Source organism: Mesoplodon bidens (genome assembly GCF_964165515.1).
Source record: "Mesoplodon bidens genome assembly, chromosome: 4".
Classification (NCBI taxonomy): domain Eukaryota; kingdom Metazoa; phylum Chordata; class Mammalia; order Artiodactyla; family Ziphiidae; genus Mesoplodon; species Mesoplodon bidens.
In genome coordinates, this window is record NC_138160.1 from 132,356,568 (window position 1) to 132,376,745 (window position 20,178).

General features: G+C 45.4%; 1 protein-coding gene across 4 annotated transcripts in view; it reads left to right on the forward strand.

Moving 5' to 3' along the window:
* GRIA1 (glutamate ionotropic receptor AMPA type subunit 1) overlaps positions 1–13,855 on the forward strand; it is a gene marked incomplete at its 5' end in the record, with an annotated part of 317,420 nt that extends 303,565 nt beyond the window's left edge. For all 4 annotated transcript variants that reach the window (XM_081232717.1, XM_081232716.1, XM_081232718.1 and 1 more), the window contains 2 exons: positions 5,854–5,988; positions 13,568–13,855. In XM_081232717.1, the coding sequence (XP_081088843.1) occupies positions 5,854–5,988; positions 13,568–13,768 (336 nt within the window). In that variant the 3' untranslated portion in view covers positions 13,769–13,855. The remainder of the gene's footprint in view (positions 1–5,853; positions 5,989–13,567) is intronic.
* Between the last annotated feature and the right edge of the window lie 6,323 nt (positions 13,856–20,178).

Genomic DNA, 20,178 nt, shown 5'->3' on the forward strand with positions numbered 1-20,178 from the left:
TCATCTAATGCCATCTCCCACGCTATCCAGAGGTGGGCAACACCCACCTAGTGACCCACCCCCACACACACCAAGATTGCCCAGTGACTCAGTAACAAACCTGGGCAAGAACTCAGCTTAGATTTCCTGCATCCCAGCCCCACCTCTTTTCACTATGACACACGGCCTCACCACCAACAGGGACGTCCATCCCCTCTGGATGTACTCATCTTCCCACCCCCACCCTCAGCAAGGCCTGGAAAGCTAAAGAATGAAAGCTGCCAACTATGTCCTTGCAGTGTGTACAAACCCCTCTCCCTGACCCTGTCACAGGTAAAGAGCACTAACCACCTGGAAAGACCTGGAATCATACAGGGATGCTCTGTTCTACTCCCTCCCCCACCTACCCGCTGCAGACTCCTGCACTAAAGACAGCCCCAAGAGGCAATGTCAGAGCGACAAGGATGGGAGGAAAATCCTTGAGACAAAGAGATGCAGAAGGCAGTCCATCTCCCCAAAACCACGGAGACTTTTGGCTCCAGCCAAACATTCTGCATAGGCTCAGGGCTCCCAGTCTCTGTAAGGCAGCCAGGCAATGGCCTAGAGAGAACCGGTGACTTCAGGATCCATCTCCTGGGAGTTATGTGTGCTCCAAGATGACACATCCAACATACAGCAGTGACCCAGATCAGAGACTAAATGTTGCAACACCCTAGGCCCTGCCCAGTGTCCCTAAGCCACACATCCTAAATCTCCCATCACTGCCCCAGGAGGAGGAACTAGACAGAAACAAAGATTTTTCCTTTCAAACACTGTCTCTGGGGTCATGAGCCAGAAGCTCCACTAGTTTCCTCTGACACACAAGACTCCAGCTCTCCAATGCATAGTCCAGGCAGATAGTTCACAGTGAAAGGCCCCCTGTGCGGACGACCACTTGACCCTCAGACTGGTGCCTCTGTTTTGGAAAATTCCTCTCACTCTGGAAGAGGCCTGAGCTAGCAGTTGGGTTCCCTTCCACAACCCACATGGACTCCTGGAGTTCTCTGCTGCAGTTTGGTTTCGAGTCAGGAGGTTCTGCGGTGCACTGTACAGCAGCCGGTCCCTGAGCCCACGCTGCTAAGAAGAGCTGCCCCCACGGCCCTCACTTTCGCAGAATTTGCCTTGCCAATTATTAGTACAATGGGCCAATTCTCATCCTGTGTTGCTCTTGGGGAAATTATGCAGGCTGGGGAACTGGCCTAGATTGGAAATGGAACAGCAGAAGCTGCCAATTAACATGAGTTCTTTTTTTGCATCCCCTAAAGAGGTTAGTCTCTAGGGAGAACTTATAAAAGACATGATCCCAGGCCCTCTAGGAACTCCTTAGCTGCCTCACATCTCTGGGGGTTGGGAGGACTGTCAAAAGTCACTTGGTCTGGGCTTCCCTGGTGGCGCAGTGGTTGAGAGTCCACCTGCCGATGCAGGGGACACGGGTTCGTGCCCTGGTCCGGGAAGATCCCACATGCCGCAGAGCGGCTGGGCCCGTGAGCCATGGCCACTGAGCCTGCGCGTCCGCAGCCTGTGCTCCGCAACAGGCGAGGCCACAATAGTGAGAGGCCCGCGTACCACAAAAAAAAAAAAAACGTCACATGATCTAACTCTCTGTCCAGTGCTTGAATCCTTTAGATGAACTCGTCAGCTACTTCCTGAATGCATCCATGTTTGAGGAACTCACACCACTCTCCATAGCAGGGCATTCCACCTTTGGACAGCTCTATTGATTTGAAAGGTCTTCCTTTAATTCAATCAAATCCACCTTCCTATAACTCCTCCACTTTGGTTCTCGCTTGTGAGTGAGCCTGGCCAACCACTGAGTCTCCACTCCCAGGAAATAACCAACCACTCAGGAAAATGGCACCTAGGCCAAAACTATAAGGTTTGGAAAAGCACAAGAGAAAGCCTACTGGAGAAGAAAGGCTAATAGGTAGAAGAAGGGTTGGACTATTCTCATGGCCTTGAAAGACAAAGTCAGGTTACAGATTCAGCATGGGATGGATTGCAAGAGCCCCTAAAACTTCAGCTGTACACACATCAGGAAATCTGTGGAAGGCAGAGGAAAACAGAAGCTGAAGCCTTTACTTCTTGGGGGTTCAAACTCTCACACCAGGAAGAAAAGAAGGAACGGAAGCATTTGAAGCTTGGTCCAGATTTAGTAGACCTCACGTGATGGGCAGCACCAGTCTCCATAGGAGGGGCTGGTCTTATAGCCAAAGACCTTGGCTTCTCCTTAGAACTTTCTACTTACGCCATTAAAAAGCATCAAGTCTCTCTGCCTCAGACCTGGCTCAACCCTGCCCATGAAGATTTAAGCCATCTCTGCGTTCTTGGAAGGGATGTTGGCTCAGAAACACAGAGGGAGTCTGGGACAGTCCCCCATTATGTGGGAAGAGCAAGGAAAAATATGAAAAAGAAAAAAAATCTCTCTTGCACATGGGGAAGGTGACAAAACAAGACAATAGGTTAAGGGGAACAGATGAAGGGAGGGGCCTCGTCACCATAACGACAAGCCCAACAATTCTGAAAGATGGGATTTTTATTTTTCTTTTCACCTGTCATTCTTCTCAGTACTGTCACTCTCCCTGCTCCTGGCAGAAGATAAGTTTTGAGTTTTTCACACCCACCAACAAGCTGCCTGGCTCTGGGGAGTGCAGCTGCTAAGGGAGGGGAAGAGAATGGGGTCTTTCAGAGGGTGCTCAGGAGACTAGGATTCTGTCTTTCGCCTCCCTGGTCAAAGCTGGGAAGCATGTAGCTTCCTCATGAAACATGAACATGGCTGTCTGTACACAAATGTGTCAGAAAGTCCCCTCTTACATGGATACAGAGGAATCAGAGCTCTGGTCCTTAAATAAAAGGAATTTTTGTTCCTGCCCCAGGATACCCATCGTATTCCAACAGAGGTAGTCGAAGAGAGTCATTAATGGCAGCTCAATGGAAGGCTATGGTCTTGGGCCTCCAGGAGGGTGGGAGGGAGACGCAAGAGGGAGGGAATATGGGGATATATGTATACGTATAGCTGATTCACTTTGTTATACAGCAGAAGCTAACACAACACTGTAAAGCAATTATACTCCAATAAAGATGTTAAAAAAAAAAAAAGCCAACGGCGCACAAAGGGAAATTAGAAACCTTGCCTAAATGCAAACTCAACTATATGGGCTAAGAAGACACCAAGATCAGCCCTTCATTCTACATCCTATCAAATTATGCCAAATTTAGACAGTAGGGCTTCATCTACGTTTGCTTTCTGACACTGGTGGTGATAGGGCCCAGGTGCTCCCCTGATTCTAGAGGTCTTCCCAGGATTGTGTGAACATAAAGAAGGATCAGTAGCACTGTGTCCCGCAAGAGGTGGCAGTGCCCATACCATCTGGCTGCCCTCTTTGTGTGGCGTATGTCCCCTCACCAACATACACTGCCATCCCTATGGACCAGAGAGACCTCCTTCATTAGTGAGGGATGCTCTCCACCTCCAGACATAATCAAATTCTCAGTCATTGGACCTTCCTCCTTCTGCAGATACACAGAATATGCCTCCTACTCCCACTTCCCTATGAAGATCTGACCATACTTCCTTCCAAGATACATTAGAAATGGACATTCCACATTTTACATTCAGGGAGGCAGATGGCCTCTTCAGGTTTTTTGAAGACAGTAACAAAAAGAAAAAGATGCCCACCACTCCCTTATCCTTGAAGACAATCCACAACCAAAGTGAACTTGAAAAGACCATGAGGAAGGAAATAGAAACCACTTTGGTGACCAGGAGGCAAGATGCACTTCAGCTACTGAAAGGCTGATCAGCTGGTGAAGTCAGTGGGACTCAATCCTTTCCTCCCGGCCTTCTTGTCTACCACCTTCCCCCAGGCCTGCTCCCCATCCATTCTCTCTGAGCTTCACTGTCAACCACTCTTTTCTAAGGTGTGAGCTGATAAGATATTAACATGCCTCCCCACCACACAGAAGAGTTTTATAGGAACTTCTATAAACCGTAAGTCCTCCAAGAACTCTAAAGACTTACTTTCCAGCAGAAATTACAGAACTCCCAAACAACAAAGAGGGAGACATTTTGAGCATTCAGAAAAATCAGGCCAAGTGGGAATTTATTTGTTCAGCCAACTCTTGAACCAAGCACCCAACTCATTTTTGCACATTTTCTTTATCAGGCCGTGATACCAGAGGAGGAGAAATTCTACCCCTTTGAATAATCCTTTCCACTGCTTCCAAAGCCAGACTATGCCTTGCCAAGTGTAACCCATATTCAAGAACCATCTGCTTTAGCAATGCAGGAAGCCACCAGAGGGGTATGCTTTAGATAATCCTACAGCTCTGCTGGCCCAGGCTGCTTCTGGGGAGGGAAGGGATGCTGCTATTTGCCAGCTGCAGTCCCTAAGCTCAGCCCTGCTGAATCCTGTACAATGCACCGAGTAGAACTAGGGCAGAGGCCACTGACTTGGTCAATTACTGACCCCTTTCCCCACGCCCAGATTCCAAAAGGCAGATGTCAGAGGAGTCCCTAGGACATGACATTTCACCTTTTGCGTGGCTCGCCTACAACCACACCTGAAAAAGAACACATGGAGAGATGTAAAAGCTTTATCCCACCCAGTGCCACCAACCAACCTACCAACCATGCCATGTGCCTGTGCCAGCTGAGGCGTGCATTTCATTTTAATTTGATGAGAAATTTGCACCTGAGCAAACAGTATAAACAAAGGTGTTCAAGCCACTGTGACATCTGGGGATGAGTATGCTTCTAAGATTTAAAGAGGTTCTCTTGCCTGTGTCAAGAGTTTGATCCCCCTCCCCCCAAGCCATTACCTTCTCCCATGACCAGCAGTTTTGTTTGGTTGTTCTCACCACCTGGGGAGATGTTGTCCCTCAGTCCCCCACTTTTGAACCCCACTAGAGGTGACAGAACTCAGGGATGGTCTCACTAACTGATGACCTTTCTCAGGCTCCACGAAATGAGCTCTGTCCACCTCCTACTGAACATGGACGCTTGTCCCCATGACCCTAGGAATTAAGTACCCTGTTCCACGATCCTGTTCATCCAGAACCAGTGCAAGATCTTTTAGCCCAGGCAACAGAGCTTTCTAAATTCAGCTACCCGAGTCTGCCTACAGTGTTTTTCAGCAAGCAGCTCCACGAGAAAAATGACTCAAATTAAGCATAATTATTAGGATTTAATAGAGCCATTTTTCTATCTCAGTGCCTTTTTTCTATTACAAGCCCCTCAGTTTTCTTTTTCCCTCAATTGGGACTCAGCACAGTAAGTTAAAGGTATACATTTGTTGATCTTTATTATACATAAAATAACTGTCTTATTAAATTGAATTCAAATGCACATCTAGGAGAAAGTTCATTTTAAGTACCAACTCGCAGAAAAACACTCACAGGCATAAACAATAAGCAAGGCCAATGCGTTGCTGAGCAGCCATGGGGTTGTGGGGCAGGAACTGAGCTGAAAAGGAAGGGACGCAGTTTCCTGAAAGAATGGAGTAAGCGCAAGCGTGCAGATCTTGGTAGAAGCTGCCCTGACTTCTTGTGTCATCTCCCACCCTCAAACATGCATTGGGGAGGAGGGGAAATCTAACTATACATTAAATGTAAACAGGGATGCTCGAAAAATTGTTATACATACATATGCTCGCACATGCATACATTTTTTCCTGGGAAATGTTTAACACACTGTCAATAAATACAAAGCCTTTCCAACTATTGTGAATGTTAAAGAGGGTGATGGGGTTGAGTGTATGTGTGTTAAAATGCTGTTTCTTGGATGGTCTCTAGCCCCTTGGCTCACTTGACTCTCCCCCCACCCCCTCCTCTTCCTAGGACAAGACAAGCGCTCTGAGCCTCAGCAATGTGGCCGGCGTGTTCTACATCCTGATCGGAGGACTTGGACTAGCCATGCTGGTTGCCTTAATCGAGTTCTGCTACAAATCGCGTAGTGAATCCAAGCGGATGAAGGTGGCATCGTCTTCCCAGGCCTTTTTCCTAACTTGTTCTGTGATACAGCTGGGTTTTCTGGGAGTCCTTTTACTAGAAAGGGTGGGGAGTGGCGGGAGGTTGAGGTCAACCCGAGGCGTGGGATGACAGGAAGCTGTTTTGAGGAAGGTGACAGGGAAAGACACAGCGGTGAGAGAAGAAAGAAGATGGCGTGTGTCAGGGTAAACACAAGGCCTGAGAAAACAAATGCATGAGCCAGAGATGGGGGGCTGAGATGAAAAGTTAGCGGTTAAGTGGGCATTCAAGATAGTGTGAGGCAAGAGTGATTGCTACAAAGGCAGATTCTCCCTGAGGTCACGTTAACTGAAGTGTAGCTCCCAAGATGGGGTGGGGTGGGGGCGGGTTAGTATCCTCCCTCTACAAGGTGGATGATCTTGCCATGCTCGGTGAGGGAGGTCTTTTCTTAGCCACCATATGGTAAGATGGACTTTGGCAAAGAGGATCATGCCCCCAGAATGGTAAGCACATTAATTAGATGACCCAAAACTACATCAAATAGAGCTGAAGGCAACTAACTGGAAAAGAGAAGAATTATGGAAGATATGAGAGCTGTCTGTAAAAACATGAAGATTATTCAGGGGGGAAAGAAAACATATTAGTTCCGTGGCGTCCCAAAGTATACAACAAGAACTAAGGACTAAAAGCTATGGAGAACAGATATGAACACAGTAAGTGAGATCTACTTTTCTTTCAGAGCTACCTACCCCAAAATGGGATGGATTATCCCAATAAGCAGCAAACAGCTCATCACTGGAGGTATACACATAGAGGCTGAATAATTCTTGACAAGGCTATAGATTCAAGTATCCAAAGGGAGTTTGGATTAAATGACCTTGAAGGCCCCTCACATGGCATCATTTAGTTTCAGTAAGAAAATATTTTTGGAAGGAAGTGTTCTTCATGTGAGCAACACCATAAGCAAGACATCATGAGGAGGAAGAGAGCACTAAGACACAATCTGTAACCTTCGGCATTTTTAACAAAGAGTGACACAGGAAAACTACCCAGGGAACCAAACTGTGACATAGAGACGAAGGCCTATAGGGATATACGGGAGGGAGGAAATAGAGGAGGCTTCTAGGAAGAACCAGAAATTAAGAGGAAGGACAGTGGGATTCCAACCAACAGAAGTGGAAAGAAGCACAGTCATTCTGAGCAATGAACCCTAGGCTGTTACCTTGACTTGGCTAGACTAAGAGGATTCATCGATAGGATTTGCTCTCCTACAATCTCAGGCTTTCCACCCATGCGCCTTTATGCAGGTCAATCTCTCTCCCTGTCTTCTGTCCCATAGGACCCATTTAAAAGGCAACTTCCCAAGATATAATAACAAGGAATAATTAAGGGATGATAAGGTGATGGTATTCAGCCAGGGAACCTAGGAGCACTTCCATCCTACCCTTGACCAAGTCATTCAAATCCAGGTCCTCTCAGAAAGGACAAAGCACAGCAAAAGCATGGGCCTTAGATCCTAAACGCAGTGTAGACCTCCAAGGAGCTTGGCTGGACACAACAAAGTCTCCTAGAACCTAAAAAGCTTTCTTTGCCTACTCCATCCAAAACATAAGCCTCAAGACTCTCCTATCTCACCCTCCGAAGTGAGGAAAGTTTACTCCAGAGGCAGCGAGGGGAACAGGAGACGAACTGGGTGAGCACAACTTTTACAACCCTCCAAAACCTTCCCCATGGGCCATGACACAAACCAGTGTCGCAGGACTGGCCCGGTACACATCGTAGGAACTCCCCTAGAACATACTGCAGTGTAGGGTCTAAAGCAAGGCTCTGGCGACTGAATGTCTGACCACAAATCTTGCCTGTTCCTCATGTTAACTGTGTCATCTTGTGCAAGTTTCAATAGCTCTCTGATCCTCCTTTTCTATAAAATGGAGCTAGTGGTAGTACAGACCTCATAAAACTGTTGTGGATTGTATGAAAAAATTGATATAAAGGGCTCTGCAAAATGCTTGGGTCATAGTAAGCCCTCAATAAATAATAATAACTAGAATTTATAATAATATATTATTATTAGTGGCCAGCTACAGCCTCCTTAAGACTTCGCTTTTATAGCCCCTACTTATATGTCCTAGGCTTTTTTAAGCTACAGAGATTGTCAGTTCCTTAAGGTAAGAAGGTGTGTCTGATTTCTCTTTGGACATCCCAAATACATAGGGTAAGTATTAGTAAAAATTAACGTGGAATTGTATTTAGAGAAAATCTCTTGGAGGATGAAGTGAGGCATTGGAAGGAGCTGCTGTTAGGTTAAGCAAACACAACCATCAAAACCGCCCAGCCTGGAAGCACACACAACACCATCCAAAGTGCTTTTGTTCCCATCTGTTTGTACTCCCAAGATCTGATGAGACCAGGCATCCCCAAGCAGGAAAGCTGGACTTCCGGCCCTTACTATGGGATGACCATGTCCCACTAATCATAGTCAGTGCCAGGTGGTGGTACCAGGGTGGCTAATGACTAAGATCCTCTTAAACCTGTACAATGTTGACCTTCACTGCTGAAGTCACAACATTCAGGTAAAGACAAGAATTCTTATAAGAGGCCACTGAATCATGTCATAACTTCTGGGAGACATTCTCACCCTTCCCTTTCCAAAGAAAATATCGAATTTCTCAGGAGCCAACATCAGGATCTCTTGGAATCATTAATGCAAGGTCTTTCATCACAATCTTCTATAGTTAATTCCATTGGTTGGCATAACTTCTGTCCAACTCACCGAGGCTCCTAATAGAATCATTAATCTTCCACCTGCAGAAAAGATGCCTCTACAGTCCTTATTAGTTAACCCAACCCTTAGTTTTCAAAGCTCCATCAACTTCTCTCTTATCCAAAGGAGACAAGTGAACACATTCTGCTTGCCTCTCAGACTTCCCAGGTTTGCAGTTCTCTTTATCATTCTGTACTTTGCCTTCTCCAAAGGCAGATTAACCCTTTCCAGAAGTGCAGCCTCCAGCCTCGCACAGTGGACCACAATGACAGTGTCCAGGGCCTTTGGCAAGAACCTTCCCTCTTGTTTCTTTCCTTAGTCACAGTATGTGGCCAACTCTTAAGACCTGGAGCCCCTAAACCTAGCTCATGATCAGCCTCCTACTTCTCAAGAGTGTTTAAGGAGCCCTTCCCCACTCTGCATGAAAAAGAGAAGAAAAAGGAAGAGGGGGTGGAAAAGAGAAAGAAGGGAAGGAAGGAGAGAGAAGAAAGGAAGGAATAAAGGAAAGATATCTCTTCAGTAACTTCCATGTTCAAAGCACTTTATATACATTTTCATTAACCCTGTTCTTGCAATTCAACAGATGAAGAAATACGGTTTCTGAGAAGCTAAGTAGTTTTTCCAACAAGGTCACATAAGCTCGGAGCTGGACGAATAGGAATTAGACCTCCAGCACGGCCCCTGCAAAGCCTGGGCTCTTGGTACCAGCCAAGCTACTTCTCGTAAATTTCTCTCTCCTCCCCAACCACATGGCAACAGATAATTTTTATCACCTACTACCTCCCATCAAAACCCCACCCACAGTGCAGAGACAAATAAGATGCAGCCCTTATCCTTAGGTTTGCCTGATCTAGCTGTTGAGGCCATCCGTGGGATGTGATCCTTTGCTTGTGCATTATTGAGACCCTTTCCCCTTTGATGTCACATGAGCAGGACACAGAACAAGTGTCACAGGGATGGTGGGAAGGCACCCTGCAGGCAGTCCTTCCACAGAGACATATGGAGCACCACTGCCTGCTAGGCATTGCTCAGCACTGGGGATACAGGCAGGAACAAACCAGGCACAACTTCTGATTTCAGGAAGCTGAGAATTTAATTGGAAGACAGAAACAAGCAAATACGTATACGTTCAATGAGTGTTTGAAGAAAAAGGTCCATGCTCTCAAGTCCTGATCAGGGAATGGAGTCTGGGGCAGGACAGACAGGCTTCCCTGAGAAAATGATGTTTAACAGACTTGAAACAGGAAAAGAATTAACCAGGGGAAGACAATTGCTACCAAAGGATGCACAAGTATCACAGAGCCAAAGACCAGAACTCTTGCCCAGAAATGAGCAGAAAGCCAGGGAGACTGGGCACAGGAAGACTGAGGGAAAAGGAGGGCATGGGAGAGTTGGGGACTCAGAGAGGGACTTCAGGCGACCACAACATTTCAGGATAATTGAAACTGTCATACAGTAGCAAAAATATAAAACCCAAGACATACTCCAAATTGAATAAAGTCTCAGATGCCCTGTCCCTCCCCTCTGCCCAGGAAAACAGACAGGAACCTGAGCCCTTAGTTGATATCAAGGACAACCAGGGTGTTTATTATTCACCACCTTGCTCCCCCAAAGAAATAATCCCCAGCCGCTCCCACCCCCAGGAGAGCCTGCTGACTTTTCGTAATTGTAGTGGCTGTGCTGACACGGGCTGTGTCGAAACCACACATTGAGGCTTTGCACACTTCCCTGCAATTAATGCACAGCTGAGTGACGTGGTCAGGCGGAGGAGGGGGGCATCCTCCACAGCAGAAAGGTCCCTCTGGCTCTCAGCACGCATGCTAGGATGAGGTCATCACCCAGGGCTGAGCTTTTATTAGGCTGTTCTATGACAGGCAGAGGCTGGGCAGACTTTTCTTAGAAAAGCAAGTAGCTGAGAAGCTAGGATGTAATCACTGTTGGAGAAATGAGTCTCTGAAGCACCAACTTGGGGGACTTTGAGGTTGGACTTTTCGCTCACCCTTTTCTCCCTGAGTATCAGTTTCAAAAACAACTTATAAGGATGAACTTAAAGAATGGCTGGTATGTCAAGGATGGACAGGAGAGAACCTCAGTTCCTAGAGGCAAGGGGAGAAATGACATCATTTTACGACTGGTTAGCTACAGGGGAGAGGAGGACCCACAGTCAGGAGGTCATCCACTTTGACCCTAGGTCACAGATAACTGTAACTTGAAGCAAGTCAGTAACAAGTCCTCAGTTTCTCTATAAAGTGAAATCAACTCCATCAGTGTGTTTCCACCTCGCTTGAGTATTAAAATCACCTGGGGAGTTTATAAAACTCCAGATGTCCAGGCCATACACCATACCTATTAAGTCAGCATCCCTGGGGTAGGTCTCAGGCATCAGTGGCTTTTTTTCCCCAGAACTCCCCAGATGATACCAACATGTGGCCAAGTTTGAGAACTAGTGAAATAGTCATTTTAAGCAGTGCCTCCCACTCCAAAGTTTTGACTCTATTCCTCCCTTCTCCTGAGATTAGAAAGAAAGCCAGTAAAGCAGGTAATCTCCACCATCAATGTCAGTATGGAGTCACTGACCTCTGAGAATCCTTCACCTTCCTTGAAAACCAATCCTGAATGATATGAACTTGGAGGGTTTTAGCTACATGCCTGGCTAAATTATCTCAGATTTTGATAGGCACCAATAGATTATGACACCAGCCTTCTCCTTTAAGGTGAATTTGTCAAGTACCACCAACTTCCATGGAATATTACGGAAATAGGTGAGACCTTTAGAGAAACAAAGCCCAGGGTGATCTGTATGAAGTTTAAACTTTTTTTTTTATTAAAGGGGTGTGGCAAAGAAAAATCAGAAGATAGACATTCCAAGCTAATCCATAGAAGGTTCCACACTGCCCACACACAAAAATAAAAAGTTATTTTCTTTTCAACATTTTAAAAGTGAGAATAAGTAACCATGAATTCCTCATGTTTTCTTTTCACATTTCCCCCATAGAGCATCACAGTGGTGTTTATGTGACCTTGACTTAGAAGAATGCTATCCAGGTCACACTTCCTCTTCAGTGAAGGACAACCAGGCAGAATGTAAATAAATCACATCCAGGAGTCTGAAGAGGAGACAGAACCCATGTGGGTGGAGCATCATATGGGGCAGACCTGTCTGAATCATGGATTTTTTAAAAGAAAGAGCATTTTAAAACACTGTCAGAACTGCCAGTAGTAAGAGGATCCTCCCAGCATAGTATAGCAGAAAGAGTAACAATTGGGTCAAAACTGCCCTGTTCACATCCGTGAGGCCACAGTAGGTTGACTGATTTCTCTGATCACTAGAATCATGCCAATGTGCAAAAGAGGAAGCCATCAGCTTTTTGAGAATGGCCCTGTGTGTTTGGCTTTTCTTAGACAAATTCAAGGATATCTATTGGGCCTCTAACAACAAGCTAGACACGCTGGCAGGTAGCTAAGGATTGAGAAGACGTGGCCCTTGCCCTTCTCCAGACATTTAGTTCTCTTAAAGAAGATGGAAGTTACATACTTGAAGCAGAATCATTGCAAGCGAATATATAATGCATGAGTACTGGCAGGGGTGGGGGGCAGGACTTGCTGGGGCAGTCTAAGACAACTTCAAGGAGGTAGGAACAAACTGAGTCTTGAAGGATGGGTGGTTGATCTTAGAGAAAGAAACCTCTCAACTCATATACCCCTCAACTCATTCTCCTTTGTGTTGATGCCCACCAAGAAACTAAGCCCTACCTCAAAATTTCTATAGGTATCTTTCAGCAGGAAGTTGGAAGTGATAGGAAGAGGGTTTAAATTTCATGTCATGAAGCTTCTTTCTCCAAAGGATCTTGGAACAGAACACTTCCGCTTGTCTAATAGGATATGGTTCTAATTATAGATTGTGGTCTTGAGCATTCTCTCTAACTCATCTGATCCTGGGGTGATCAGTGGAGTTCTTTTCACATCTAGAATTCCAACATTCTAGAAGTCACAAGTTTTCACAAATCAGTAGCACTGATCTGATGTGTTGGTTTAGAAGTACAGGTTACATGTGCTGATGGGAAGCAGATGATGTGCAGATATTGATCTTTGGAATTCATTCTCACTTTCTTTAGCACATGCTTCTTCTTTCCAATTACATTATGCTGACCGTATTATTCAAACAAGTCCGACATTCCCTTAACACATACTGCTAGAGGTAGGATAGCATTTTTCCAGAAGTAAATCAGAGGTAGTTTTAAATTTTCAGCTAACAGTGATACACCCTCAATTTTTTGTTAACATTTCAACTCATTTTTCATGCAGTATAGTACCATTCTTGCTAATAAAATCAGTAGGTGCATAGATAATTACATTTTGACAAACAAGGAGACTTAAAAGGTCTAGAGAGATAAGGAAACAAGCACAAGGTCACACAACTAGCTGATGTCAGATCCAGGGCTAAAACCCAAGATCCCTAAACCCCATTTCTAGAGTCTTCTACTTGGTCGTGTTGCTATGTTTATTATCATCAATACCACCATGGATCTGTTGTACCTTTAGAAATCACAGAATATAAGAACAGGAAAGAATCTTAGAGATCACCCAATCCAGCACACCTTACTAAACCAAGAGCACGTGAGGTCCAGAGAGGGGATCAGACTTGTCCAGAGCCACAAAACAGTTTTGTGGGTTCGTGGGAAGTCAAGACTAGCATCACACATTTGGGAAAAAGTTGGATGGGGAGGAGAGTGGGGTGACATTTTAACTCCAGTGTTGACTCATTCTCCTTGCCAATCACTGCCAAGGACCTGGGGAAGAACCCCCGGTCCTCCTGAAAAGGGTTTCTGTTTGATCCCACAGCAATCCATCAACGAAGCCATACGGACATCGACACTCCCCCGAAACAGCGGGGCAGGAGCCAGCGGTGGCGGTAGTGGAGAGAACGGCCGGGTGGTCAGCCATGACTTCCCCAAGTCTATGCAATCGATCCCCTGCATGAGCCACAGTTCAGGGATACCCTTGGGAGCCACCGGATTGTAACTGGAGCAGACGGAGACCCCTTGGGGAGTATGCCCAGGCTCCCCCAGTTCCATCCCAAACCCTTCAGTGCCAAAAACAACAAAATGAAATGCCACCGCCACCAACCACCATGACCACAAGGAGGATGATTCAACAGATTTTCCTGAAGAATTGAGAAAACATTTTGCCACCCCTTTTCCTTTTCTGATGTTCTTTCACCCTTTTCCGTTTGCTAAGTGAGGATGACAAATAACACTGTACTGCAGTAAGGGGAGAATAACCCTGTTACATAGAGCCTGTGTCTCTGAACATGGAGTCACTGGCACACTAATGAGGAAGCTGTCCTGTTTTCTTTGAATTCGGTTATTCATGCGTCTTAGTGTGTGCACTATGTATTTTTTCTTATTAATATCCATGGTTTGCAGGTTCTGTTAGGCCCCTTCCTTTTCCTTCTTACTCCCAACTCCCTACCCATCTCACTTTAGTTTTTAGTTTAGTTTTCAGACTGGAGATTCAAGATTCGTTCCACCTGACAAGCAAGCAAAAGGAAAAAAGCAATTTTCAAACGAATTCATCATGGGAGCTCTCCAGATTCCCCTCCACCCAAGCCGTGGGTGGAGACCGATGCTGTTGCAGGAGTGGGCTGCCTCCCACACACAGGGCACTGCCTAGGCACTGATTTAGTTGAGAACACGTGTGAAGCAACTCAAGACCCAGGGTGGCAGAGAAGGTAAAGGCAGGTGTGCAGTCAGAAGAGGACTCGTGAAGTTATTGCCAGAGGCACAGATAAAGCTTCTTGGAATGTGTAACAGCCATCTCATAGGCCTTAGGTGGAACAGTGTGCTTCTTCACAGAGTCAAGCTCAGCCATGAGGACTGTGTCCTTCTGCTACGCTCAAGCCCTAAAGGCACTCTGGTGGCTGAAGGGCAACTGGCCTCCTTCACCACGTAGAGCCTTGAGAAGAGCTGACATCCAGGGAGATGGCACCCCTGATTCTCACCTGTCATTTGCTTGACATCTGAGCAGGAACCCCATCGTAGAATAGACTCTCTCTTCAGAATGTCTGATGGGGGGGGGGAATGTTATACAAGCTAAATGCAAAAGAAAGCTGATGGAAGAACTTTGGAAGAGGAAGCTTCATCAAAGCCCACAAGCAATAGAACCTTCCACGGTGTGCCCTGTCCTACGATTGAGGGGCCAAGTATGAAACTTAGAGTTTTGGTGACCTAGAAAACTTGAGTTTTTATGTCCAGATAAAAGTGTTGTATTAGCAGGTAGCCAGATGACCTTCTGTCATCTTTAGAAAGTAAAATGCCCAAGGCTGAATGATTTGAAGGAGGATAGGGAGATGGAATACATTGACAATAACACTGGGGGACCTTAAGATTCCTGACCCCAACTTCTCACCCAAGGAGGCCAACCTTCCCCCTGGCTAAGAAAGAATGAGGACGTTGTATTCCAATGACCAGAATCAACAGGCCCATGTTTGTGACTATAACCTCAATGAAAACAAGATTGGAGAAGTGACTGGGTTTATGGAGAGAAATTCAGGCTGACTACAACTTTGGTTGGGGTCTTGGGGAGGCGGGTCGAGGCACGTAGCTATCTTGGAGATCCCAATTCTCATTCTTGGTGCAATTGGCTTCCAGCTCTCCAGCAGCCACTCTCCTAGGTGCATGATTCAGTGCGTGCCATGTGTCATCAGCTCTCATTGATAACCATATTCCGGCTTGTTCCCTTACTCCCTACTTCTATCCAGTCTCTCTGCTACGGGTTATCATTAGCAATTGACAAACTAAAGGTTTTGGAGCCTACCTACAAGTGGAGGCAGCATGACTGGCTTCATCTGTGGATTCTCTCTGTGGACACCCACCATCTCTATGTCTCTTCCATCCTCCTTTCATCAGCCATAGCAAAGAACCATCAAACTCTTTGCCCTTTCAACTCAAGTGTTGTTGTTCAGTCTCTCACGTGTCAGTGTGGGCATGGTACGTGAAGCAGGACCCTCAAGATGGACTGTCACTTTTTGCTACTGCCAGCTGGTGTCCTCCCCATCCCTTGACCTCTCACCAGATCTTTCCCAACCCTTAACCTACCACTGCAGAATCTGATATGAACCACCATTAGGGAGTCTGCATTTTGGAGGAGTTGGAAATAACCCTCTACCATCAACTTGCTTCAAAGACCTTTTGCCTTTGGCCTGTTAAGATGCCTCTTCAGCCAGTGAGCTCACCAGTAACATGATCTGATAGGAAGAGACCACCAATGCTAGAAATGAGGGTCTATGCTATGTGGGGGTCCAAGACTCCAGCAGAAGATGTTTTTCATCGATGGAGGGGTGATGGGGAAAACAAAAGTAAGAAAAAAGTTAACTTGTATTATGTATTTTTACTACACTTTTCTTAAAAATAGAGCAATGGGAAAACTCTGAAAGAGACTGACATTTTTCTCAACAGGAATCCATACTTAACAGTTCTGGCTTTCATTAAATTTTGCTCTTTGGTACCTGGGCCTTTTATTTAACATCTCTATTTGTTTTAACTCTCTTGGCAGATGTGTGAAAGGATTTTTGCTTGATCAAACACTAAATATTTTTCTTGGTTCCTGTTTTTCTTTCAAATAACCAGGTTTTTTTTTCTTTTGGTATTTGCATAAAATGAAAATATCACCAAGAATTAAATCACTGTGGATCCATTATCTACTTTTCATATTTGTCCATTCCATTTTTGTGCCATTTCTAAAGCCAGAGTTCTAAACTGTTATTTTCTTATTGCTAAGCCTAAGTTCAGTGCATTTTTAATGGTGACCAATACTCCTGACTCACAAACAGCTCTTCAAACAAGTCATTTCAGATGAACTAGATCATTGTGAGTTATTCATCCAAGTAAGATAACAGCAACAAAAAGACAGAATGGTATTGGTTTTCAAGGGCCATGGTTCCAATTGCGTAAGGAACGAGGTTCGACTTGCAGTGGTCACAGTACCCCTAGGGAACTGGATGGCTCACAGGGGATGTCTTCCAGACATCCCCAAGTTGGAGTCCAGGTATATTTGTGATGTGCAGGTCACAACCAAGACCAAATCTAGACCAGCCTTATAAATAGATAATCTTGGCCCTCAGACCACATGACCCCTCCTTCCTGCCTGAAATCTATTCTTTCACTCATTTGTTGACACTTAAATACCAGTGATTAAGAACGGCTTCAAGTGCTTTCTTTCCCAGAGGACTTTGCACATTAGCAGGGGTCAGAGGTCTCAAATAACAATGGCATTTCAGGCAGCGATGGCCATGGTTTAAAAGGGCTGGGGGAAGGGAAAGAAGCTAGTAGACTTGTGTGAAGCTCTGGTCACTGTTCAGACCCACCTGCAGTCACCTCCAGCATCTAGGGTGCTTCTGAATGAAGAAGCCCTTAGCACCAGCTGCCACATGGAGAAAACTGATCTCTGTCACCTTACCATCAAATAGTTGGGATAATGATCATAATGGCTATGAGAGCACGGGTTACCACGCATTGAGCACTTACTATGTTAAGCACACTTTGTATCTTCTATATCATGACAGTGGCCTGCTAAGAAATGAGGAATCTCAGACTTAAAGGGATATCACAACCTCCTCACAGTCTTGTAAGTAACAGAGCCGAGATTCTGCCTGGAATCCAAAGGCTTTACATTCCTCATCTCCCTGTTAACCAGGTTATGATATGTGGTGGACAGGAAAATCACATGCAAACAGTTCTCTGCCTTCCTGTAATACCAGAGCAACTGAAAATGGAATGGCTCAAGCTACACCTGCCACACCTTTGGGAAAGCCAATCTATCCTCTTGGGGCATGAGCCATCACTAATCCAGACAGGATTAGCCCAAAAGGAGAAGAGGAGGAAGAGTCACTTTGGGCTCCTTTAAAATAGATCCAGGCTAAAGAGCAGCAAGCAGGTTGGAAAGGGGACTGAAAAGCAGATCCCCTGCAGAATAGCTGGGTCAGCCTGGAGAAGGATCCTCATGGCTGTTCCGGGAAGTGGAGCTAGCTTTCTGTGCGGACAAGACCAGGATCAGTTCTGGGACTAAACAAGGAGTTCCCAATAGTCAAAGTATCCCCATGGTAGGATTAGGCTGCCCCTGGAGTCAGAACAAACCCCGGTTGAGGAGATGCCACTGGTGTGGAAGTTGAAATATATAGCCTCTAATGTTCCTTACTTTATCTTTGCACCTTTTACAGCCCTGTTCAGGTTATCTGCTGAGTAACACTCTGATACACGCTAAGAGGGGGTCAACAAGGCCCTACACAAATGGGCATGAATATCACTAAAATAGTGTCAAAAATCAACTTGGCCTCATGGAAGAGACAAGATGGCAAGTTCCTTCCTTACCAAATGCTAATGTTCCCTCTAGGAAAGCATGTCTACGGAGGTCCATTCCTATCCTACACTACAGATAAGAAAACTGAGGTTCTTGAGTAAGAAGCCACTTTCTTTGCTCCTATCAGATGACTAGAATAACATTTTCTCCCTTGGGATCACGGAGATTTGACTGCCATCTTGTAACGTGGGTTCTAGTGTCAGTCTGGCCACTGACAAATAACCCTAATATAGTGCTTTGTAATTTTCAAACAAGTTTTGTTTCTTAAAGTTTCCAGATCACACCCTGAGCAGAGAAGTAATGTACTAGAGTGGAAAGTGGAAAGGCCAGTAGATGAGATCAGGATTCACAATACCTGGCTTCTCCTCCTCCTGTCTTTTCACCCTAGGACAAGAAAATTAACTACCTGAGCCTCATTTTCCTATCAAAGATATGGGACATCTGGTGTCAAAAGAGGCAGTGACTCTTGACCCTAACTGCACACTGGAGTCACGTAGGGAACTTTAAACAAAATCATCAATGCCCAAGATGCGTCGCCAAATACACAACCACGCACACAGGGTTGTCATCATCATTTCTTTGTTGTTGTTTTGTTTTGAACTTTCAGGTGATTAAAATGTGCAGCCAGGATTGAGAACCACTACAATCAGGCCACCCTGGGGATAAAAAAAATGCTCATCATGAAAACTGTGAAAATTTCAAAGCATCATATTAGGGCTGTCTGTAGCCAGACTAATACCAGAACCCAGGTTACCTGATAGCAGTCAAATCTCCAGGAGAGAAAAGACCATTATATTCATCTGATACAAGGGAAGGCTAGGAAACAGTCCTCAACTTGGGCTCTAAATGCTCCTTTTTACCCTTTAGGCATGTTTGTAATAATAACATTCTGCTGGGGGAAGAAAGAGACACAGGATATTAAGAGATAAGATATAATCATCAGAGGAGCATCTTCAGGAAAGAGGGGGAGAGGAAACCACTCTGTCAAATGAGTCAGCTTTCAACACAGCCAGTTATTTTCCAAACTGGAAAACTACTTGGCTGTTTCCATTACAGACACCAAATCCCACTACCTGCATTTTTAACACTGTCCACTAGAAAGCACTGCCTCTCAGCCTCATCTTCCATGGGCACTGAGTCCTGCTGGCAACAACTCTAACTTCTCCTCAATAGTATGCTTGCCATTTTTATAGCACTACATACAAGGGAGGAGGGAGCCAGCATTTACTTAGATTAACTGCATACCAGGTAAGATTTTAGAACTTTACAAACATCTCATTTAGTCCTCAACACAATTCTGTGAGGTGGGAATTTATCACCCCTCCTTTGCATGTGAGGAAATGGAAGCTCAGAGTGGTTCAGAACCCAAGGTCATGCAGCCAACCAATGACTTGATCTCCATTCTAATCCCAGTTTGCCTCTCTCCAAAGTCACTACTTTTTCACTTTACTTGACTGTCTCTTAAGGAGATTTCACCATGCTAAGGAAAAGCACTGGACTAAGATAGAAAAGATACAAAGTCTATGGCCTCCATCACTGCCAATCTGTGGTTCGATCTTGGGCAACTCATTCCCCTGCTCTAGGCCTCAGTGACCTTGTTTGTGAAATGAGAGAAGGGGGATTAATCTAACTGATCTCAAAGATCCCTGGGTATAGCCTTAGGTCAGTGGTTCTCAACCAGATGCAATGTCGTGCCCCCTGGGACATCTGGCAATGTCTGGAGATATTTTTGGTTACCATCACTGGGGATAGATGTTGCTACTGGAATTTAGTGGGTAGAGGCCCAGGGATGCTGCTAAACATCCAACAACACACAGGGAAGCCTCCCACAACAAAGAACGATCCAGCCCAAAATGTCAATAGTGCTGAGGTTGAGAAACTCTGTCTTCTGTAATTATAGCATCTCAGTAGCATGTCGGGATACAGATGATGGTGAGACAAGCCGGAGTAGAAAAAGGTCAAGGATTCTAAGTCAGGTGAACCATCAGAGAAGATGAACAGTTACAACAATTTAGACAAGGAAGAAACTGATTTTTAGGGAAACAGGCTGAGGGCAGAAGAGATTAGCCCCCAGT